Here is a 25,218-nt window from a genome sequence, read left to right on the forward strand (position 1 = left end):
ACCACGGAGCATGGCTTAGTAAAGCGCAGGATCCTCAGTGAAATTACCCTGGGCCTCTCCATCCAGATCCCCATGAAATGACAAAAAATGATATGTCTGATAAATTAGATAAAATCATGATTTACTGGCCCTGCTGAACTTAAAGCAAATGTTTTCTTTTGCCACCCAGCTGAAATGTGTCCCTTGCTACCAAAAATTTTTGTAATCAGGAAAGAGAAGAAAGAAACTAGAATATCTTTGAGTATTAAGTCATCATTTATAATTAATTTTCTTCAKAGTAAAATAATTTTCTGATATCTTGTAGGTTTTGCTTGTTTTATATCACATTCTCAGACAGCACTTACATTATACAGGCTCATACTTGGAAAAAAATTATTTCACCACATRTATTTACTGTAATTATTCTTTTGAGTGTGTTCCACTTGATTCTGCAAAGCTCTAATACTCCAGAGGAAATGGCAAAGGTAAAGATACTGAMTGCTGCTAGTGTTACAAAAGATAAATAAGCTGAAAACATTAACGTGACAGCCTGAGATCTCATTACAAGCTGTGAGTTTTCTCCAATCCAAAATTGCTTTCAAGCCATGTTCTCTTCTACAGCAAGAAGGGATGGGGAAGAAGGGCTGAAATAAAATGGTGAATGAAAAGAAAAGAATTCTACTTTTCAGTTCCAGTGTGCCTTTCACCCTTTCTGCTATTTAGCAACTAACTCAGTAGGGAAGAAAAGAGAAGCAGCTTGACCTCACATTTGTTTTTAATTTCCCCGAGCAGCCTCGTTCCCGGCTCCAGTTGGCTGGTGGGAATTTGTGTCCATATAGATGCTGTCCAGCCCTTTCACCTCTCCAAACACAGCCAGAGGATGCGGCCGTGCCACCTCAGCATGGGCCAAAGGCAGCCTGGGACCAGAGAGGTCTTCCAAAAACAAATTGCCAGCTGCTGTACCTCAGGGGGAGTGGGCAGTTAATACTTTTCTCTGTGACTGTGGTTTTATTTTCTCATTTCCCCCTTTAGCTTCCTCCATTTTTCAAGGAGCTACTGACTCCTCCACACTATCCAGAAACTGTTTTTGTGCTCAGAGAAGCTGGTGGACTGCATTTATTCTGGATCCTAGTCCTAGATCACTGCACCGACTACCGTAATGCCTTCCCTTCTCTTTCAGTCTTATTTGCACATAGCAAGGGTTAAGTCAAGCTTGTTTCTGCCTCAGAGTCCACCTTACACATCAGTGGCCATCTAATGTTTTGCAGCTAAGATATATATATAGAGGAAACAGCATCTGTCGATTCTTCGGCTCTTTAGAGCTGGAGCTACTGCCTGCTTGGGAGGCTCCTCAGAGCTTCGTGTCCTATCTTTAAGGGTGGCTTAATGGTAATTAATTCTGGGAGAGCAGATTAGTAGTTTGTCGTGGCAGTTTGGTGAGGATAACCCCTTGTTCACAGACTCCTTTTTCTACTTCTTTAATTTCTGCCCTGGTGTGTTTGTTTGCCCTTCTGAGGGCTTGGCGGGCGTTTTTCTCTCTGCTGCTGGCTCTTTCCACTTCTCTGTAGCTTCTTTCTTGCTTGGAGTCTCTGCCTTATCTTTCCTTTCACCACCATTTTCTGTGGCACTTGAAATTACCTGCACACTTGGAGCCAGCTGAAGGGGCTCCTTGGTCTCTTTCCATCTCCGTGCCCCYGACCGCGTATTGAATTCATACATTTTGCCTGTGACTTGCAAGGGAGAAAACACAAGCAATTAAAATCATTCCAGCTTCAGCAGATTAAGACATGACAGTTCTCCTCAGTATGGGGATGAAACTGGAAATGAAAGGCATCTGGAAAATCAGATCAGTTTGGGAAGGTAGCCCTGAGAGAGAGAGCCTCAGTTCCTCTAGTGAGCGTGAGGAACCTGGGAGCTCTAGCAGTCTCTCAGGAGAAACACCATTCCTCAATACAAAATAGGCTTTACAGTTTGAAGAAAAGGAATATTTAAAATAGGACCTCATCCTACACCTGTATCCAAATTAAGGCTAGCATTGGTTTACCTGATCACTATGACAAACTCATACGTAATCCTTAGTTGTTATGACTAGCTCTCTTCCTTTTCTTTGGTTGTGCTAGGAAAGGCCATTGCATATGTGTGCACCTATTTTTTCAAGTAGTGTTACCTACTTAGCAGAGCAACACYTGCTAGCAGCACCATATGCTACAGACATCCTGTGGACCATGTTAGGTTGTCCACAGTGACCCAGGGCTCTGCAATCTGGAACCCCTCACAGATTTTAGGTGTACACATCAGCTTACAATTTGCACTGAGTGCTTTTCTCGAGGCTTGCTGTGTACATTGTCTCAAAAGACAAGTCATTAATACAGTGAAATAACATGTATTTTCTATTTACACAAGTGCATGCTTCCCTCATATATATATAAATACTCTTAAGTTTCAGTTGTTTAGCATACATTGTTACCCTTTCTTATTATAAATATTTCTGTCCCTCTTCAGATTTTGCAAGTAATTTCTACCTCTACACTGAAAACAAGTATCTTTTCCTTCAGTTCATTTACTACTTAGAGATAGATAGGAAGAAAAATTGCCAAGCATCCAGTGTGATTGCCRCATAATCTGAATTACTGCCTTTTCCTAAACAGATGGAGAATCAGAAGCTCTAGTGGCAGTTCTTCTAATTAAACATTATTAATATTAGACAGACAAAAGACCATTAAGGCCTGAAAAGAAACAGAGGCTACATGTTACTACATGTTATCATTTGCATGAAAATTAATCTTTTCTGATGCAGTAGCACTATTTCACAGAATCACAGAATGGTTGAGGTTGGAAGGGACCTCTGGAGATCATCTAGTCCAACCTCCCTGCTCAAGCAGGGTCACCTAGAGCATGTTAGAGAGGATTGCATCTAGGTGGGGTTTGAATATCTCTAGAGAAAGAGATTCCACAACCTCTCTGGGCAACCTGTGCCAGTGCTCTGTCACTCTCACAGGGAAGAAATTCCCCCTCACATTCAGGAGGAACTTCCTGTGCTTCAGTTTGTGCCCGTTGCCTCGTGTCCTATCCCTGAGCACCACCAAAAAGAGTCCAGCCTCATCCTCTTGACATCCCTGCTTAAAGTAYTTGTAGACAYTGATGAGATCCCCTCTGTCTCATCTTCTCCAGGCTAAACAGGCCCAGCTCTTGCAGCCATTCCTCTTTTTAATTWAAACTAAAGCAATTAAAGATGAAACTAGATCTCGTGGCGTATTATTTTCATGACTACTTAAAAGGCAGGCATGTTAAAGCAGCCCAGATCAGGGAGCAGTTCCTGAGCAGCCCTCCTAATCATGTTCAATAGATACTATCCTGRGAGTTATTAAACCTCACCTCCAAACCACAAACACTTGATCCTCTCTAGGTTTGGGCCTCTTCAGCCTGGGGAAGAGAAGACTGAGGGGGGATCTGATCAATGTGTACAAGTACCTGAAGGGAGGGTGTCAAGGGGACGGGGACAAACTCTTTTCAGTCGTCCCGTGTGACAGGACAAGAAGCAGTGGGCAGAAATTGAAGCTCAGGAAGCTCCGCCTGACCGTGAGGGGGAATTTCTTCCCTGTGAGAGGGACGGAGCCCTGCACAGGTTGCCCAGAGAGGTTGTGGAGTCTCCTTCTCTGGAGATMTTCAAGGCCCGCCTGGATGCAACCCTGTCTRACATGCTCTAGGTGACCCTGCTGAGCAGGGAGGTTGGACTAGATGATCTCCAGAGGTCCCTTCCAACCTTACCCATTCTRTTATTCTATRAGCTGTAGAGGGAAGAGGGGGAAAGAGGGGAGCACACGTTTCTCTGCTGACACCACAATGCTGTATTATAACTTAATGCTTGTGTTTGACACAAATGCCCTTACACTGTGGTGCAGTTTGCATGGGCCCAAATATCTGTAAGTCTGGTGTGRTAAGCTCTGCTAAGTAAAGAAACCATCCACTGTGCTGCCAAAACACAGGGAAGCAGCTCTTGAAGTGGCCCAGGGAATGTCCATGTCTAGTATTTTTAAAATACCATTATCTATGGGAAAAAAACATGGACTTTGGAGCCCGTTCCTTCAGATTTTCTTTATAAATAGCATGTGGATTTAGGCTTGGACCAAARTGGCATGAAAATGGATAGGCTTAATTGCACCAGTAGGTCCTATTTATTTGCTTAAATTCTGCCAAAGTCCCTGTGCCTCATGTTTCCTATTAGCTCAAGATCCTCAAGAGCCTAGGGCCAGCTARTAAGAAACAGGGTACAGGTAGTTGRGCAGAAATTTGGCCAGATGAGTCCAAGCCTTGAAACAAGCCTATCTTTCTCTGGATAATTTTTAGATCCAATGTTTCAGACCTGTCTTCATAACTATTTGTTGAGGAGCTGTTTTAACTGATAGTGTCTCATTTTGCTGGCCCCTCTATGCTGATGGCCTTTAGCTGCTAGATGTAGAGCTGTGCCTCCTAATGCCAGGCCACGTGGCTAGAGCAAGCCCTGCAGTACAGGCATTGCCATGGGGGCCCTGCTCAGGGGGCTGAGATGAGAGGGATCCACCYTGACAAAAAACATTTCTCTTCAATGAACCCTGGTGCAGAGGATGGTGGCCACCATATGGGAAAGGGGATCAGCACTAACCCTTCTGGGCTATCCTGCTGTTTCCAGCTTTTTCCCTAATTTCACCCTTCCYAACTGCCCAGTTGGTTAAGCACAACTCAGTGATAGCATAACTGGAGGGTTCCTGCTGTCTGAGGTGACACACTTGGTAGCCGATGCCACCATAAGTGCATCCAAAAGCAAGTGGTCTTCCCTGTCCTCCCTAGCAAGCGATATCTGAGCCTCAGATGAAYGCAAGTGATGCAGCATTGCTACAAGAGAGGAGGAATGTGCAGGAGCAAGTAAATCACCACCCACTGGGCTTCCACGGAGAGCTTTYGGAGATGGAGTCAGTACATTGGTGGCTACATTAATCTGCTGGCTATTTCCCAGATGGGGGAAGGGTAAAACCATGTAGCATGACAGCACAAGAGCAGGAGGCGTGGAGCAAATTCCTCCTTCCCTCACACCCTCCTCTCCCACCTCCCAGTACCAGATCCATACAGCCAGTTTGCCAGAGGAGCAGTGCATAACCTAGCTGTTGGATGCATGCTTTCAAGGGACATAAATATATTTTACCATTAAAAACGTTACTAGGGCACTGTCTTGATTTTCACTAACTATGAAATATAGCTCCCACTCTCCTTGGAAACAGCAATCCTGAAATATGAAAGCAACTGTCAAACCATATTTAAGTCAATGAACCTAGTTTGTTTCAGGCCAAATATTCATGTCCACTGTTAATTACTTTTTATTACCTGGGTCTCTGGCTTCTCCATCAAAGACAGTGTTTAGCTTTGTCATTTTCTGTGAAGGGAGACAAAATGTGAAATGAATCCTGTGAATTAGTTAAGCAAGAAGGAGCAATGACTTGGAAATGCTGACCTACATGGATGGAGGCAGATTTGTATGGCTTGTATATCACATTCTTGCAGGCTGAGTTTAATCAGAACTGGCAACAAAAGCCATTTGTGGTATAGGGTGTTGCTACTGGGTGTTCAAAGGTGAAGTAATAAGGTCTGACATACTAAATGCCTCCACATGTGTGATCACAGGAGGGTTATCTCCACTCTGAAGAGGTCTGGTAATCCCCGTGCTAAAGAACCTGGGGACAGGGAGTTCAATTTGACAGCGCTTTGCAGCCTTTATGCCTTTAAGAAGAGGAGCCCTGAGATGCTCTGTGTCTGCGAGCAAACACCTATTACAGAGGAAGAAAATTCAGCATTTTGCTGCAAACAGCCTATCAGATCCAAACTTTTTGCAGCTTGGGTTCACTTGGCTACACTTACTGCTTACACTCCCACAGCTCAGGAGCAGCTCCTGAGTAGGAGAAGACTCTGGTTTTAGTGAAGCTGGGGCATGTTGTCCTCCTCCCTCTTCAGCTGCAGTGAGTCTCCTTTCTCACTGCCCCAGGCATGGCCTGTCTGGCCTCCCACATACGGGGTACCAGAGAAGATGGATAATTTGGCTCTTGGAAGAAAGGGGGCCAAAATGTATGTGAGCAGCACTCCCCTGGTGTTGCTTCCAGAAAGGCCATCTGAGCAAGAGATGCATTTTGACAGTCCTTTTTTCTCTTGTTATTTTGATATTTTCTTTGGAAAATAGACATCTTTCATATAAAGGATTCTATAGTCATATTGTGTGACAGGGTGGACAATTTTTTTTTTTTTTTTGAGGCTGGCAGTACTTACCAATAGCACTTCTTTCTTAGGTTTCTTCTTTTCTATGGGAAAGAAAGTGCATATTGTAAAGAAAAAGATTTTTCTGACAGTGACTGTAGATACTAAAGCCACAATTTCCCCAAACAGATAGAGATGTTTTGTACTCAGCTTCTGAGACATCTCAGATGAGCCTTATTTCTTTTCAAAGAATGATCCCTAAKAGTCTTTGAAAACCAGATTCTTTCCTAATATTTTGGATTAAGAACGCACAGTTGCCAATCACTAATAAAAAGTTTAGCCTTGAAAAGTCTTAGTCCTTCAGTAATGAATAAATAACAATAGTTTCTTTGACAAATTTTCCTTTCTAAATAACATGAACAGATACAGAAATTCAAGTGTGGTCTTTATGGAAACTTATTCACACATTTGTTCAGTGAATAATTCTTTTTTTGCCTGCCACTCATTCCAAAATGTTACAACTGAAGTTTGCTTCAGGGGTGAAATTCCTCCCCATCCCCGGCACCAKGCAGCCAGCACAGGTCTGTGCATTGCGTAACTCACGTTCAAGCTGTATTTCGAGGACTCCTGTGCTGCATGGACCTCGGAYTGGCTGTCTACCAGGAAGCAGATTGCACCTTTGAGGATATTTGAACTAGAAATGTAGATTTTTTTTCCTCCCATGAATGTTTGTACTTGCAAAGAGTGTGCACTCAAACATTCATTTGGAGACAAAACAGGGAAGTGCTGCAAATCTAGTCAACTAAAATTCAGATTGAAGAACAGTTTGGTTATGTGTGAATTTACCACACAATTAACTCATCCCACATGCAAACAAATACAGCAGCAGTGCCACGGACATCTCRACAGCATGGATTTATGGATGATACCCAGCTAGCTGCTATGATTTCTTCTCACTTGCTCCTTGCCAATTTGCTTAATGTCCTTTCTTTGGAGAACAGTATGTCTGTCCACCAGTGTGCTTCACACCTGGGTAAGCAGTCCTCTGACATGTGGCAGATGGGCCTAACCTCTAAATTCACGGGAAACCTGTTCTGTCTGTCCTTTTCCACCCAAAATTTGGGAACCAGTTTTTCAGAAAGCACCAGGCATCTCCTTTTTGAAAACCAGCCAACACTGAGATGTCTCAAACTGGGCAATCAAGAAAACAGCCAATTTTGCTGGGTTTTGCTAGTGGTGTTTTTCAAGCTGGGAGATACTGAGTAGAGGGAATTACAAAAGCAGGCTCTTAAAGAGAAGCTATAAGCCATGCTTGCTGGATGAAAGCCTATGGGACTAAACGAAACAAGGCTGCTTCAGAAACACTGTATTTTTGTACATGTAACATACCCTTGCTAAGTGTATAACCCCCTTTAAAAACACTGATACTAGAAAATAAATCCTCAGGTATATAAAGTAATGGGCTCAAGGGAGAAAATGAAGGGGATCGGAGAACAAGGAATTAGAGAGGAGAGGGATCTTGAAGGCAGCTGTTGAGAAATGGAATTACTTTTTTAACAAGTAGCATATGTGTGAAAATATATCCATGCCAGAATTTCAGGCTACTCTGAATTTGTTTTTTACCTAATAGTTGAATAGATTTGAAGACCAAAAGGACCATGAAATCAGTGAGGCTGGCCTCCTATAGTCAGCCAGGATACTTGGAGCATTCTTGTACTAAGCCAGATTTATTTAACTGGGAATGGATTTACAAATTTTACTCTGATTAGTAAACAAGATGTTATTGAGAAGTATTAAAATTCAGAAAAGAGATACACACCTGGAATATCTATCCTGTAACAACAAAAAAAGAAAAAGAAAAAGAAGAAGATTAAGAGTGTAGTTAACAAACGTCAGATTTTTGCCTAGATAAGAATATCATGCTTTGTTTTCTTCTCTTGGCAGGAAGGATCTGTGTCCCTGAGTTTGGGGATTTGCTTGATTTGTTTGATTTATGTTTTTGTTTTCACTGATTGCCTGCAATGTTTAATGTTGCTCCCAAACAGCAAAACAACTCTGAGTATTGTTCTAATACTTCTCCAAAAAGTGATAATATTAAAAAAAGTCTTGCTGGCGATAGCATGATGGATTTATATAATCTGGAAAATTGTATTTTCAAGTATTATTCTCATCTAGTTCCATCCTTAGAGGAAGGTCAATTTATTGGATCTCCTGTGCTAAGATAATGCCTTTTAAAACATTTGAAAGATTTAAAATGTATCTGAAAATATAAAAATTGCTTTTTAATGGGAAAACCTAAATGCCAATGAATCAGTTGCCCCATTAATAAATAATAACGATAGCCAGGTTATATGCTACTAGATTCATTTTTCATTTTTATCACAAATTGCTAAATTTCTTCCACACACCATTTGAATTATAATCACAGTCATATATTACCTCTTTTCTTTAAAATGTACCATACTTGATGAATTTCAGTCCCAATTCCGAGCATACTTACAGAATACTTTTTTTAAGCTAAGAATAGCTTCACTTAAAGTTCTGCTCACCTTTGTTTTGTGAAGGAAAATGTCAATTGTAGGTACTCTGACTCAAGCCCCATGAAAAAGCAGTCCTTGGGCATCTCTACAGCTTCCCWGAAGGAAGCAGAGCTGTTCTGAGGTGCTTCCTTGGCCTTTGCCAAGCAAGAGTAACTAGAGCTGCCATGAAGCTTTCTGAGCCAGAGCCCTACAATGGGCTTGGGCAAAATTCCAAGAAATCTGCAGAATTTTGATCGGAATAAAAAACTGGGGATTAGCACCAGTGTTTGAAAAGGACTCTGAGATCCTTAGCTAAAAGGAAGAAGTATGCATATGATAACTACTGAGATGGGAAGTTCCCTTGGAGCGGGCACCCGCTTGCATTTGTATTTGTGCTCAGCACAGCCAGTGCTGACTCTGGCTGGGCTTCACAGGCTTAGCTGTCTTTACAGGTAATAATTAATTCCACAGGTGCCTTCAGCTACTGCATTTGGCTAAACTTAAACTTTATATTTAGACTTAAACTTTATAATTAGTAAAAAAAAGGGGGAGGGGAATCCATGGACATTTTTCCTTGATTTCATATCTTTAACACCAAATATCATTGTAGCCAGTAATAGCATTTATTTCAGCAAAGGACATACCACTATAAAATATTCAGAGCCTAGACTTCATTACCTCTCAAAAGCCTGAGTTATCTTTGTCATTAACAGGTATTTCTAGGTACTTCCCCAATATGACATTTGGGAGGACTCACAGTGGAGCGCTGTCTGCTTTGCACGCTGGAAGGCAGTGAGCGTGGACACATTTTGCCAGCAGCAACACCAGATACCCTAGTAGTCCAAGGAGCAGCAAACTGCCGAGGGTGATGACRAACGGCACGTACCACGCTGATTCAGAATAGAGATTTTCCCTTTTCGTCACAAGAGTAAAGCCAGGCTTTTAAAACAAAAGAGTATAAAATCCCTGATGCTGCATACTTGTAAGGTATTGATACTGACAGTGCTGTTCGTCTTGCTTAACTTGACTTCTGCGAGGAGACACCGAGCCCAGGCTTCCCCCCAGGGCACTCTGGATAATAGGCAGAGGGAGATGATGTCTCCTGGAGACAGTGATTCACCCCACACACCTTGCTCTGCTGACTGCTGAGGCAGCTCAGATGACTGAGATGGACCACCAAGCTGTGGGACAATTACAGGCAGGCGAAGTGAAGCCCGCCCATGATGCGAAAAGGAGGTTTCTGATCATGTTTCAATGTCTTATATTACAAGATGCATGCCATAGTGCTATTTAAAAGCCCCTGGTTGCTTCAGAAGCTGTGAGCACGCTGTCTGAGGATAAGGAAGTTCAGGGAATACTGCCATTACCGAGATAATGGTTTCTAGTTACCTAAGGCAAAACTGGAAGTAGGTCATCTTCACTGCAGTGATCATTCAGCTCCCTTTGTAAGAGGAGTTGAACCCTGAGGAATTGGGTTATTCTATAAAAATAAATGAAACTCCTTTTTTCTCCCTGTGACTTGTTCCGGAAGGGAGAACCACACTTTCTGAGCAGTTGTGAGCTCCTAGATTTCCCCACATGCCAGGAGACAGTGATCTGAGCTGGCACATCACTTGATTGATTATATTTTCTATAATACATTTGTAGTTACATTGTTTAAAAAATCAGTAGAGTTTCTGTTTGTTCTCTGTCTAGCGATAACTTTAAACTAACTTGTATATTCTGGCAAAAATTGGCAGGTAGGTGGACTGGGTTTGACTGTGTCTAATACTGTCAGTAACTGTTAGGAGGTAATATTTAGAATGAAGAAGGATTATTTTCAGTCTGTAGTGCTGAGTACATCAAATCATTAAAGAAACTTTAAAATAATCTTAATGTCACCACCATCACTCCAATCTCATTGGGACCAAAGTCATGAGTGACTGTTGGTCACGGGGATCCTTCTCTGTACCCCCAGCCTTCCAGCATCTGTTTCACCAAGTTACTACACTGAACACACATGACTAGTAGTGAGAGGAGCAGACACTGTAATGGAAGTGCTCTTCTGGAAAATAGTCTGAAAGTGGAAGGCTGCTATCTCCAGGGAGGCAGAGTTAARGCTGTGGTATACAATCTAGACCATACTGTAGCTGTGGTAGAGCACAGGGAAGAAATACAGAATAAGTTTTGTTAGCTTAACTTTTTGTTCCCACATCAAGCAGGGGGAGGAGAAGGCTGTGAGAAAACCATTTATTCCTTTCCAGCAGAGCATTAGATAATAATAGGGTTATTAATCAGTCAGCAAATTTGGACTTAAGCGTTTTCATAACAAAGCTTTCAGACTTTCATGAGCTGCGTGTGCAGGTTCCCCTTCTCTGGCTCAGTTACAGGTAGTCCTTAGCAGATCAGATAGTTTTACAGTTAATAGTTCTTTTATCCCTTCACAAGCATCATCATATTTTCATTCCTGCGTGTAAGGAAGAAAAGGCTAATGACATCAGCAGTCAGGCAGAAAATAGAGGGACTCTGGACGACAGATAGGTGGYCTGTCAAGGGGTGAGGGAAGCAATCTGCACCTGGAAGAGCGCCAGGATGAGCGCAAAGCGTGCTCTGTACCTCTCAGGTTGTGCCGCTCCAGGCAGGACAAAAACAGGCTCTCCTCATATCCTGCATCAGCCTCCATATAGAAAATCAGCTCCAAAGTGGAAACTAAAGCCAGAGTTTGCCTGGGATAGCGCTGTGGATGAGCTGCCAGTATCACTTGGCCTCAGGCCTCCCCACTTCACAGCAACTGCTGGATCAGGGTGCAAAGCYGGAGCCCCTCTGGCTGCCCAAAGCTGTGTAGACTTCCCTGGCTCAGCCATGAAGCACYGCAGGTGCGGGAGCTTAGGAAAGACCCCGTCCTGCACCTGCGATGTCGCCCATCTCAAACCTCAGCAACAGCCTGAGGATGTGCAGAGCTACTTCAATTCCTGACAGGCACATCAAGTTTTATGTTAGGGTGACCTCAATGATGGAAAAATGTCCTGTCCAAGTGATGAGGATTTCCTGTTGTTCTTGTTGTTGCCTGTTTTGACTTTGGTAGCTACAGATTAATTTGTGTCCCACTTCGAAGAAACAAGTAGAATTGCAAGGCAGCCAAAGTAGTGACCAGGTAAGAATAAAAAAGAGGTTCTGCAAAATGCACGAGGTCATTTTAATGTTCCAGGCAAAGGTTAACCCTTACTCTGTCCTTACCAATACAGCTTCCAAAACCTTTAACTTTCCAGTTACATGGTAATGGCACAGTGCCTGCCCTTTGAATATTTGCCTTTTTTGTTTTAAAAACTAAAATAAAACATATGTTAGAAGTCTGTACGTGGGACCAATCCTTCACAACAGTGAACATATTAACCACCATTGGCATTAGTGTAAGAACACAGGGCTCAGCACTTCCCAGCGGACACACTACAGTCTTTTTGTTTTCCTTTTGCATATGTCTACCCCCTTTTCTCAGCTCCCATGGAGATTAGCCCAYGAAAGAAAAGCATATTAGATATAAAGTTCAGTGATCTTACCGTAGTGGTAATGACAGTAGTTGGGTTTGGGATAACTCTGATGCTTAAAGTAACTGTTCCAGTTTTAATCAAGTCTGTAGTTTTGTCCCTGGCAGACAGCAAATTGTCATCTGTTATAYAGACACGGAGTCTGTAAATCCAATTTGTATCAAAACCACTGTCATAGTCAAACCTAGATGCAAGAATCAACTGAGACGTGTTGGAGCCAGCACTTGGTGAAAAGGTGAAATGATTGTTCACATTGCCTGCAAGTGGTAGCAAAAAACCAAATTGACATCAACAGAAGGAAGAAAAGAGAAAAGCAATTCCACATTAAAATACATGCCTGAAACAAGCAAAAAGATCAATTTCTGTTGACAACTTGTTATGGATCACTTTACACCATGTGGTGAAATACCATTGGCAAGAATGGCTTGATCTTCTTGACTACTATATAAAATAATATGGTCATAAAACCATTAAAATATGGAGTAAGATGTTATTCAGGGCCACACAGCTAAGATGCAGCCATGGAAATGGTTTAGTCCTGTAGGGTGCACAACAGGAGACCCTGATGTCACCCACATGAGCTGGCCTTATAGCCTGGAGGGCACTCAAGAAAGAGCAGCACTGAGCCACAACAAGGTCCCTATGGTGCTGCAGGGACTTTCCCACAGTCAAGATGTTCTTGGGGCTACCCTCTGGGTCACATGGGCACCTCCAGCATCACCAGAGGTCCATCTCCAGCACCTCTCCATGGCTTCTTCTTCTACCCARAATGCACTCTCTCTGTGAAGCCTTTAGCAAATCCCTCACAAGATAGCTAATAAATGAGGGGTTTTAATTTTCTGCAGTGGGAATATTCATCTACAAATCAGACCAGGACTTTGTCTGCATTGTGAGATGCTATGTGGACCAGAAAGTGGAGCTCGGTGTGTCTAGGACCACAATCCACTTCTTTTCTGTCCCCGTAGCTGGGTGCAAGTAAGACTTATCTGTCTTGATCTCAGGAGATCTGTGAGTGTCTTGGACTGTAGGTCTGCTGCAAGCAGACCACATGCACAAGAGATCACACCTATGTAAAGGCACTGCTTGTGCTTTTGTTTTTGCTCTTGTTGCCCTGGAGAGCYCCAGAATTGAAGCTGAAGGGGCTTAGAGGACCATGTCTATGCTACAACATGAAGTGGGCCAGCAAATGGTCTCTGGCTCAAAGGCCAGCTGCACATCGTGCAGCCAAACCCCCTTAATCTTTGCACCAGAGGACCCACACACAGCCTCTGCCAGGCAAGGTCCCAGATCCCTCAGTAATGTCTGAGCTGTCTTTGGAAACATGCTGCTTGGCATAGACCTAAATCACACCAGCAGCCAAACTTAACTCTTCAGCAGTGGGGATCAGTACTGAGGCCTGTGGCCTGACCCTGATTTACTGATCTAAACACAGCCTTTCTGTGGGTTTGCGGGTAAGCAACACTGAGGCAGAGCTCCTCTGCAGCACTAAGGCGCTGGAATAAGACAGAAGTTCTCTCTTCTTTTGCTCACAGCTCTTTACTGGCCCCTGAACAATCTACCCCTTCTCAGTGATCATCTCAGGAACAAAAAAAGAAATTCCCCTAAGAGAGTACATTCCCTGTTTTGTGAAGCTGAATGTCATCTCCTGCCTTTGCATTTTTCTGAGTGAGTGCAGTTGATCACTGAGTTGAAATATGTGTTCTTACAATGGGATTTTAATGCATACAGCATGGAATAGGGACATACAGGTTTGCACAGAGGTTTTGAATAGGTGAGAGATGCAGAGTAACAGAAATCATCAYAAATTTCTCCAGATTTACTCAGCTGCAACTAGAAGTGAAATTTGACCCTGCACGTCATTCCCGCTCATTCCACAGAAGTCCAGGTTAATTTTGCACTTAATTGTCAATTAACTAATGTGGTGGGCAACCCAAACCTGCAAGGGCATGGTTTTGGGTGATAGCAGCAGCAGCCAACTTTGAGCAAGACAAAATAATGATATGAGAAAACTGGGGATCATCATGAGCTCTCCATGAAAAGTAGCACATAAACYGTGCCAGACTTTTGTTTATAAATGCAAGCAAGCCCTCAGAATTCAAGAATTTTTGTGCTGCTCCAAGCYTAAACACTGTGATACAGTACCTTCATTAATGAAGTAACGGAAGGACCTGGGATCAGAATCACGATCTTGACATACAATCCTGAAGCCATTAATATTAGTCCCAACAGCTAAGCTAACTGGGATTTGAAATGAGTAGAAATTGGGTGAACAAACTGGTTCTTCATCATTTACTTCCAAAACATTGACAGTTACCTGAAAGAAAAGAGCAGTAACCAGCTGAAACACCTCCACTGTGCTAAGACAGAATTGAATCGGTTTCAGAAGCTGTTTGGCTTTGTCCTTTTCATTCTTTTGACAAACAGCTGTTGAAGAGCAATGAAACTCCCTTCCAACCTGGTTTCTACTAGAAAACGTTGATGATTGTTTGACCTTCTCTTCATATTGCAATCAGTACTCCTTTGGGAACAGGTTCCTTAACCCGAATCATGTTATAATTTTTTTTTCTGATTTGTCTGCTGATTTGAATTACCTGAAGTGTGTCATAGTAAGAATGAGAAATAATAATAGTAGAACGTATTCATTAAGCTTCCTTTCAAAGATCTCAAATTGCTTCACAGTCATTAGTAATAATTCAGAGTGTGATCCATGGAAAGAAGGAACACTGCTTATAGATTGACCCTTCTGAGTGAGAAAGAAATGCTGGTAATAGCCTTCTGCAAGGTGGAGGCACAATAGCTGGAGCCAGCTATGCTTAATGCCAGCTGGTATTAGCCACCTGAGAGAAGGAGGCTCCCCCTCTCACAAGCTTTATCCTCTAATGTTTGTTGATCTTTAATACACCAACAGATAAACTCAGAAAACAGATAATCATCACCTTAAAACATGACAAGAGATAAGGAGATAAAGTATTTCTCTCTCAGCTTCTCAGTGGATGGTTGTTTGAATAAAAAAGTAAGCCTAATTCCTGTATCCCATCCAACAGATATATTTGGCAAAAACCAAATGCAAGGCAGTCCTCACAGAGGAGATATGAACCAGTAGTATGTGAAGAAGCCTGTGATTCTTGGAAGAGAAGGACTGCAAATGCCTTTGTGGATACACCACCTATCCTTCTAAATAAAATAATTCGAGGGAGCAAGCTTGAGCACAACCATACTGCTTAATGGTACCATGGTCCCTGGCACACTCTTGGCTCATGCCAGATAGCACTGTCTGGGCAAAGCTAGGTCTCTGCCAGGGGATGGCACATGTCAGGGCCTCAGCCCCATTAGAGATCACGGACAAGGTTGTCTCAGCCTGGGCCCCTTGGATATTATCCTAACAAACTAYGCAGGCCCTCAGTCTATACCTCACGTATGCAGCACATTCCCTCTGTCTCGCATCATGAAAACACAATTCTAGTGGGCTGCAACACAGTCTCCACATTACCACAGGTACTTTGATGTGAAAAAAAGGGCACACACGAAAATTGTAAGTATGCTTGATGGCCACAGGAGCACTACCTGAGGTCCAGAAAAGACTTGGTGCTAAGCATAGAAGCAATTAGGCTGTGCTACTTGTCCTCAAGGCCCTGTCCTTGTTCTATTTTCTGGCTTATGTGTAGCCATAGAGAATACCTTAAGTTGTCTAGGACACAGAAAACAATCTTACTGTCCAGATAAAATTAAAAAGTCTGAAAGACAAAAAAACACAGAGTTAAAAAGATAAAATATTGCTTCAATCCTTTTTTAAGAAATAAATCATGACTAAATGAATACCATCTCTTTCATCTGATACATACAGCCCTGTGCAGGGGTGAACTTGCCTTATACACACCAAAGTGCTTTGCCCAATGTCTTACTGTTCTTGTCAGGAAGAAGAAAGAAAAATGTAGATGAAGAGGGAGAAGTCCAGTGGGTTTACTCACAGATACTGTTGCAGTCTTCTCTTGGTCTGAGGCCTGTACTGTGAGAAGGTATCTCTGAGTGGTTTCGTAGTCTAATCTAGCCAAGATCTTCACATCTCCCTCAGCTGGGTCGATCCAGAATATATTTGTGTAATCCCTGGTACCCCCTCCAGCTACAATGGAATAAGTGATGACACTGGGTGGCCAGTCTTTGTCTTTGACATTCACTTTTCCGATACTGGATCCAGCTGAAAGGAGGAAAATCCATATTTTATTAACATTTTAAACTTTTTTWAAAAAAAGGAAATAGAGAGTACTTGTTCATACCAAAGCTTGATGAAACTGYAACTAAACATTTGTTTTAGTGTTTCCCACCCAAAAAAATGTAAAGCAAATGTGTGAGAGATACTAGGTTATCATGCTCTGTTACAGCTCTTCCATGTATAGGCTTGCCTGTTAGCAATRAACGCCAAAACGCAAGGAGTCTGTAGAGAACCACAGCAGAAGTGCTTTGACAATGAGGGCCRCCCCCGGAGCCCTGCACTGACACGCACTAGTTGCCACGCTATGGAGGCCAAATGCTAGCTTGGGTAGGAGGAACAAGATTMTCTCTTTTTGTTCACCTTGAAATGCAGTTGCCTCTCTTCCTTCCAAGATGTTTAAAAGGCAGCTGGAATTACCTTCATAGGGAGGATTTAGAAAGCAAGCTACGGATGGTAGCGCTGTAMACTGGGAGGACTAAGATGGGACTGCGCACACCCACCTCTGTAGACACTGAATTAACCCTATACATCCTTATGGCCTGGGGATATTCAGGATGCCTCAGTGCAGGTAGGGGAGTGACTTAGCAGGCAGGCAGTCCTGGTGGACAACGCCTTAACCAGCACTTCGCCYTTGGACGATGGAAACCACATACTAGGTGGTATTAACGGGAGCATTTCCAGTACATCACGAGTAGTGGTTGTTCTCTCCTCAGCACTCACAAAACTGTGACCAGTATGAGAATCAACAAACTGGAGAAAGGCCAGTGGAGGCCCACCAAGATGGCAAGGAGCCAGAAGCACAGGCTGCAGGAGGAGTGGCTGCTTGAGCAGGGTTGTTCAGCCTGGAGAAGGGAAGGCAAGGGCAGGGGGGCTTTGATTGCTGCCCTCCGCTGAAAGGTGGTAGTAGAGAAGACAGAGACAGACTCATCTCAGAACTGGACAGTGAAAGGATAACTAGGAAGAAGCTGCAACTAGGAAGAAGCTGCAACATGGAAGCTTCCAAGCATGGATATAAAGAAAAAATTGTCTGGATGAGGGTTGCTGAAGTGTGACAGGAGCTCAGAGAGGCTGTGGAGTCTCCATCTTTCAAGATTTTCAAAACTAATTGGATGAGGCTCTGAACAACTTAGTCTAACTTTGAAACTAACTCCACTCTGAGTAGGTGCTGGATTCAAGACCTCCAGAGATCCCTTCCACCTTCAGTTTTCTATGATCCTAGGAAGCCCAGAATGAGTATCACTTGGCATTTTCATATCTGAAGACCTCTAATTTTTTTCTCAGTCAACAGAAAAAAAAATCCCTAAAAAACAGTAAGTCAGGTCCTGGGACAGAAGGCCTGTGTTTACTGTGTTAGATTGTGTGAGGGAGAGACCACAGCAAGAGGCTGAAGCTGAGGAAGATGCCTCACATGTGCCAAGCTCCTCCAAGCACTGAGCAGCGCAGCACAGAGCAGGCCAGTCCCACCAGGCGCAGGACACTCACTGAGGAGGTGAGAAGCTGCTGCACCACTCTACAAAGTCATGAGATGCAGGACTCACCGGAGATGGCAAAGGCCTTAGCCAAGGGGGTCTTCGCTCATCTGCACCACCGTCTATAGTGGCTTCTTTACATCATTGCAATCCTTTCAAAAAGCTAATTTACCAAGAGCAGAAAGACAATCTAAAACAAGAAATCCGAGTTCAGTTCCTGGCTCTGTCACACATTTCTTGTGCAACTTGCTGGATTTGTCTGTGTCTCAGCTTCCATCTGTACCATTGGAGTCGCTGCCAGTCCTGTCTATTTAGGTGTACAAGGTGGCTGCACAGTGCAACCCCAATCAAACTGGGACTTTGAGCCATTCTCCTCATTCAATTAAATAAAAATATATTTCAAGCAAAAATGTACTTTCAATATGACATCATTTTTTGCTATCATGTAGGTGCTACTTACTGTACCTTTAGTAATTTCTGAAACATTAAATTCATATGATAAACTACTGAAGACTGGAAAAAATTCATTCACTGGCTTTATCCTGATGTAAATGTAGATGATAYCTGGAAATACAACAGAAGATTAAATCAGAGTTATGTATGACTGTGAAAATTTCTCATGCATGTTTTCAAAATAAGTATGGCATTCCTCTCTCTCCATGCTGTTACAGCACAGGAAAATACCRAAAGCATAAAGGGGATACTTGCTTGAGTAGTTAGGCCAGGCAATATCTTGCACCCTGACAGTCAAAGAAAAAACTTCAGCTCCTAGATTAGCTGGGTTTTCTAAATCAATACTTTCCGTCATCTAAATTAAAAAGAAACACAGTTGTATTTATACTTCCTTACATAAAGTCACAATACACATGGTGGTGATTAGTTTTTCTCAATATTCTGTGAGTGGGATCTCCCTTGGGTATGTAGTATTGCCATATAGGAGTAATATAGGCTATTAATCAATCACAGAACATTGAATTTCATGTTCACTCTCCTCTGTCTCTTGGCAATTCAAAAGTGCCTCCCTCTGCCAAGAAAATATCTGTGCCCCGGAGCGCAGGAAGTTGTATCATTTGGAGCAAAAGGTCTCAGCCTTCTACCTGGTGAATTCAAAGTGTTTGCAATAAAAGGGGTGTTTACTGAGCCCTGTGTTGGCCCAAGAAGAATCTGCTATTGCAAAATAGTAAGAGTAACTCCTTGAGATCATGCCTGCGGACTGACTCAGAGGTGTCGGGTTCAGCCACAAGTGTTTATCCAGGAAAAAGCTGTTACTGAATGGTGGCTCACACGAAGATTTAAATCCTAATCCCTTGGACTCTCCAGAGGAGCCCTATAAACRTTGAGTTTCCAGAACTGAAGCATGCGTGGCCCCAGCTTATCCTCTACAGGGAAATTCGGGAGGGACATGACACTTCAGACAGTCTGTTACATTATACAGACACCGTGATGACAATAATACCCTGTGCAGCTACAAAAATGTTCTGTAGGTCGGTAGATGAAGCTAAGGACAGTGATCATTGACATTAATACTTYAGCTCAAAAATTAAAGAAAGGTATCCAAAATCACTTTGCTTATCCTGTAGCACTCTTCTTTTAGCTGGAATGCCTGTGTTCTTGCTAGTTTGGGTAAACTGCACCTTTTTTCTTTATTTGCCCCCTGTTCTTTTTAAATCAACCAAACAACCATCCCTGCACATCTCCAACAGCTGTCAGGAGCTCTGGCTACTGCAAATATGACAGCAGCTATCAGCATAAGGCACCCAAATTTTGACACACAAAATGGCACAGGTGCAGAATCCCACCCTGCTTTTGTGAAAATTTACCACTCTAAGTGCTTTCACAATTCTGATCAACCGATCTGGGAAGCAGTTACTCAGTCTGGGATTTCTCAAGTGTTTCAGTTCTTCATGCTGAATAGCAAGGATCTTCTGTGGTCTGCCTGAATAAATGGGTACGAAATGGCATCAGTCTTCTCTGCTTATTTGTATCAAAATTGGTGCTTCACACTCCCTAAAAAGGAATTTTTTTCAGTCATACCTACCACTTAGATTAAGAACTGGAGAAAACAGCTCTCAGTTCACCAAATTCTCCAAAATCCATACAAATTATTCTGTCAAAAGGTAAGTAGTTCACATCTAGTCAAAGCAGTCATTTTTCATGTCATGCTACCATGACATGAATTACACTAATTCTTTTTTATTGATCAGACAATGAATTCAAAATAAGAAATGCCCTTAATAGTGTTTCAAAAGTTAGCTCCTGAAATAAGACTATCTAACATAAAGCTATAAATGACTGACCACAAGTCTTCCAGACATGGGATCCAGAGCGAACTTATTGCTTCCAAAACCAGATAGTCCAGTGAAATTAAATAGATTGTTTGGTGGATCAACATCAATATCTTTACAGAAATTTCTAAGATCAAGAAGTGTCCCAACAGTAGTATTTTCATTTCTCTCTTCCCTGTTTAAAAGAAATATGTTTCCCATCAGAGTTCTTTAACATTTCTTCTCTTAAGCAGTTTATATATTACATGCCAAAACATTGACTTCCATTTTACTTTCAGAGTGAAATTCTAGATCTAAATAGACAACAGTTGATGAAACAACCTTGAATCTGACCTATATGCCGTGGTGGATAGCAGCGCTGCATAATGGGAAGGACCTAAACATTTAGCAAGATCCAAACCAGTATATTGGAACTCAACCTAATTTCAGAAGCTGCCTCAAGATCTTAATGTTCAAAACTAGTTCAATTACTAATTCGTATTTTTAAAAATCCTTAAAACATTCACTTGTTCTGTATATTGTAATGTTTTCCTGCTGAGATGCTTACTTTTTTCCTTAACTAGTACGTGGCCCATTCTGCTGTTTTTTGAAACTAGAATTTCTGGCCCTGCATTTGACATATGCAATGTCACTGTGATGCACATGATGGATTTGGGGGTGGAGGGGACCAGGGGAAGATGTCAATTTTATTTTTTAATCTAGAGAATTACATATGAATAACTATAGGAGAACTAGCTGAAATATCCTTAAGCTCTGGTTTTGTTTTCCTTGTACAGTCCCTGTATGACTAGTTCTTTAATTAGCTGATCACGTTTTTCCCTGAAGATCTTTGCTTCATTCAGATCACAATATGAGCTGAAGTTATGATCTGAATGACAACTAGATATTAAACAGACTCTTGCGTTTAGTGTCATGGCTGTAGTAACCAAGCAGTGCTCTGAAGAACTGCTGCTCCATAAAATTGTGATTTCAGTGCAAAGCATTTAAATTAGTCACTGAGCAAGCAATTTAAACAGACAGCCACTAACTGGAAATYCCTCTCTGCACAGGTCTGATGTGTTACGATACACATCTTGGCTTGAGACTCTGGATTCTCACCTGCAGGACCATCAAACTACCTAAAGTGCACCTGAAATCTGTGAGGCACCTGAATGCTTCAAACAGGACAATATTGACATCAGTCTTTCTATGGCATCACATTTCATCTGTTAAATGAGGATAATGGCATGTCTTCCTCTAACACAGTTTCTAACAAAAACTAACTGATTGTCCCAAATGTCTCAGAGCATACACAGTCATAGCAAAGTCCGTGAGTAAGTTACCATGCACAGAGAAGACAGGAGGACTGGGCACTGAAGACCTTGCAGAATGCACCAGACAAGAAAAATGGAGATAAACAGGAAGAGTTTTAGAAAAAAAGTTCAGGAAGTTTAACATACAGCTCCAGAACTGTCTGATAGACTTTATGTGGGGAATGATTCCCCATAGCTTAGCATAAAGTGAGAAAGAAGGAGCCTTGTTCCATATGGATAGGAAAAGTAACTCTACACAAGTCATGGCTCTGATATCTTAAGGGATTTGGTACCTGAAGAGAAAGAAAAATAAAGTACCTAATGACATACAGATATTTTCTGCCCATTGAATTTTGTCCCCTACAGTGAGCACTAAGCCTTAAAGSCTCATGAGGAATGTCCCTCTGAACAGGGCTGGGGACCCTGACTGGTGCGCTCTGGGCTGGGCTGGGTATAYAAGGCTGCTCGAAGGCTGTACCTGAAAGTAGAAGGATTGCATTCTGGCAGATTGTCATTGAGATCTTCAATAATGATCATGATCTCCATTTCACTGGCCTGACCTCCTCTGGGCCTGTCCTCCACACGCACAATCACCGAGATATTGGGGTTAAGTGGCAGGGCTTCTCGATCGATTCTCCTGGCCACCTGCACCACGCCAGTCGCTAGGCAGAGAGGAAGCACGAGTTAGAGTCTCACCTTGTGGAGACCCTCGAGGGCCTCAGCAGAGGACTTGGAAAGCAGTTATATCTCCTATACACCCATAAGAACTGGTGCTAAGCAGCTCTAAAGCAAGAACAGCTGTGGGGAGCAGTCATGGTTTACTTGCCCTGGAGTAAAAAGCTCAGAGCCCTGGAGCAGCAAACCCAGGGAGCGTGGGGAGCAGCAGAGCAGGGCCAGCATGTCAGCGCTGCCTCTTTTGGACTGGCTGGCCTGCGGAGGGGCTCAAGCAGTGCRGTGTGCCTGTGCAGCGAAGCTCCCTCACTGTGTGTCTCAGCGCTAGGGCAGAGTTCAGCCTTGCTCCACAGGGCATCTTTGAGATGTGACCTGACCACTTTGTGCTAATCTAAAGAGTGCAGGAGGGACAATAGTTGCCCTCAGAAGGCAACGAAAATGCCTGCTTGTGCAGGGGAGATCCCAGTGTCACAGATTTCCCTGCCATCTCTGAACTCCTGTCAGCCTCGTGTGCTTATGTGGGCAGGAGGAAGACAACAGGAGTGTCCTATGGACTAAATAGCTGTTGCAAGAGCCCCAAAAGAGTCTCTACAGTCCTCAGAGATTAAAAAGAAGGTGGCTGATCTTACATCTGCCAAAGGAACCACCGTCATCCAGAAGTAAGACAATATTTATCAGTAAGTCACCTTTGGTCTACCTTCTCCAGGGTATCTTGTTGAATTCTAGTCAGCCGACCAAAGAATTGGACCCTAAGAATGTCCGTACTGAGCATTTCCTCTTTAGAGCAGTGGCCGCAGAGGAAAGTAAGTCAGCTTAAAACTGAGGCAAAAGCTTTCTTTTCCAACCYTTGGATATCTGGTTTTAAGGTGCCAGAAGGTACATTTTTGTTCATCTTACATGGATTTATGGAGAAATACTTTTTGGAAGACTGGATGCTGTAGAAAAGTCTGCTGGGAAAGTCTTCATCATCGGGATCTTTAGCTGTTATATTGGCAACAACAGTCCCTGGGCTTTGCTCTTCCGGAATCTTGTAGATTCTTTGTTTTCTACAAGAGAAAAGAAAATTTATCAAAGAACGTGCGTGTTTGCAAGGGCAGCTGGTCACAGATGTAGCTGAGCAGTCAGTTGTAGCAGCAAAGCTGTGACCATGCTGGGCTCAGAGATGGCTTCACAGACACACAAGTAATATCCTGTTATTTTTTAATAGTAAAAGTGATTTGACATTCACTGAATCGTGGAAGTTGAAGATAGATGGGGATGGGGAGTGTTCAGACATGTAGTCTATCTCCCTACAGGGCCACTAGCTTGCAAAGCCACTTCCTCTAGTTCCATCATTTTGTGGGAGAAAAAAATGTAATACAATTAATTGTTTTGGAATGAATACTGGTGGTTTTAGGGGGACAACAGTATTAGTGAAAAGGTTTCAGGTTGCCCCTGCAGTAGGTGGAGGCAGGAGGGAGCCCCAGATGCAGGTGTCCAGTGCTGCCAGCGACACCTGACTCTCTTGATTCATTTTATACAGAGAAAATAGTTTGTTACTGTGGTTGCTTGGCACACCAGTACTCCCAGATTTCTCATGAAGTGAATGGTTTATGGATCAGATAGAGTCTGGCGGGCGGTCATGCAGGATTGCTTATAATGATTGCAGTTGCCTGTTCACGTGGGTACCCAGGTATGCAATTATGGTACCTGAACCGCTTGCAAAAGCAGGAGTGGGTGAGCACACAGAAACTGTGCCAGTGAAGACTGATTTATTTTACCGAAATACACACACACACATTTCTGCTCACGGGAATCAAAGGGAGTTGTAGGGCTCTACAATCAGAAAAGCATTACAAACGTGTTTCAAGACGGTATCTTATTGCACATTTTAAACTTCCTATGCTAGAAGTCCCTTACTTCATGGACTAGTCTGCAGCTCCCAGCTCAAGGAAAGCAATGTGCCCTTCATTGCCCTCTGAAAGCCRGCATCACGGGGTGGCTCGTAGTGTTTGGAGCCAAGAATTTTAGAGCCAGAACAGAGGATCCCATGTCTCTGAGCCCCAACTTTCAATTTTAAGATTAAGAAGACACAGTATTTCCAGCTGTTGTGTCAGCTCATATGGAAAGAGGAAGGCACATAGCAGAGAAATCATATAGCGTTTGCTCAGTAAGAACACTCAACTTCCAGCTGGAAGCAAACACGGAGTCTTTGAAGCTTGTGGAGCCACTGTATTAATTTTCTGTCTCACTCTTGCTGTTAAGTCTCTTCCTGCCTTGTTTTCCTGTCCCTCCTTCCTGAGACACTCAGAAGCAAAACAAACAGCAGCAGATCTCTTTCAGCAACTGTCTCTGATCCCAGGGCGATATGGGCGGGACGGGGTCTGATGGGTTTGATTCGGAGGAGGGACATCCTCAGACCCCCGGGGAAGCCCACGCCGACCTCCCCATGAACAGCCTCCCTTCACCGCCTCACAGGAGCAGGACTCCTGGGCCTGGCCTGGGTCCTTGTCCTGTCCACATTGCATCTCTTGTGAAGAAGCAGAGCATTTTCGAGCACAACCCCGTAGCAGCGGGTGCTACCACAGCTGCACAGGAGTTTGGGCCACTTCCTCTACAGCCACGTCTGGGCTGTGTCCTGTTGTCAATCTATCTGCAACCTACCACTGCCTTTGCATAGGATGGTTCAAGCAGCAATTTTAGACACTGTCATGTAATGAAGAAGGAAGCATATGTTTGTTTTCTTGTCTTCTCCTCAGTTTTCCACAGTTCAAAAGTTTTCCTTTTGTTTTGCAGCCAGACTTTCAAAAGGCTGAATGCCAATGCAGTGTTGTGAACACCAAAAACAGATGTGCTAGCATGTACCATGGGAACAATTAAAAAGACCCCTTCAAATTTTGGTAAGAAAGCTTTGATCAGGAGAAAATACAGAAGGTTTGCTAACTTATCAAGTTTCCCCCACTCCCATCACAATAATAATTACTGGTGTCAGAAAATAGTCCCAGTGTGCAGATCCCATTTTAGCAGGGGAGAGGGGATATATGCACATAGCGAGGACAGCTCGTGGAGT

The 25,218-nt window shown here is 43.0% G+C and overlaps 1 protein-coding gene across 1 annotated transcript in view; it reads right to left on the reverse strand.

Annotated features, from left to right (window-relative positions):
* Positions 1–1,449: 1,449 nt before the first annotated feature.
* Positions 1,450–25,218, reverse strand: part of CDHR3 (cadherin related family member 3) — a 37,096-nt gene continuing 13,327 nt past the window's right edge. Inside the window, exons 7-19 of the mRNA XM_085325697.1 lie at positions 23,067–23,215; positions 21,976–22,159; positions 20,218–20,380; positions 18,629–18,728; positions 18,386–18,484; positions 16,210–16,436; positions 14,384–14,555; positions 12,254–12,498; positions 9,475–9,656; positions 8,018–8,031; positions 6,271–6,302; positions 5,338–5,386; positions 1,450–1,709 (exon numbers count right to left, since the gene is read on the reverse strand). Of these exons, the coding sequence (XP_085181823.1) occupies positions 1,450–1,709; positions 5,338–5,386; positions 6,271–6,302; positions 8,018–8,031; positions 9,475–9,656; positions 12,254–12,498; positions 14,384–14,555; positions 16,210–16,436; positions 18,386–18,484; positions 18,629–18,728; positions 20,218–20,380; positions 21,976–22,159; positions 23,067–23,215 (1,876 nt within the window). The remainder of the gene's footprint in view (positions 1,710–5,337; positions 5,387–6,270; positions 6,303–8,017; positions 8,032–9,474; positions 9,657–12,253; positions 12,499–14,383; positions 14,556–16,209; positions 16,437–18,385; positions 18,485–18,628; positions 18,729–20,217; positions 20,381–21,975; positions 22,160–23,066; positions 23,216–25,218) is intronic.

This window comes from Rhea americana, unplaced genomic scaffold, assembly GCF_003343005.1.
Source record: "Rhea americana isolate MKP2758 unplaced genomic scaffold, rheAme1 scaffold_1, whole genome shotgun sequence".
Classification (NCBI taxonomy): domain Eukaryota; kingdom Metazoa; phylum Chordata; class Aves; order Rheiformes; family Rheidae; genus Rhea; species Rhea americana.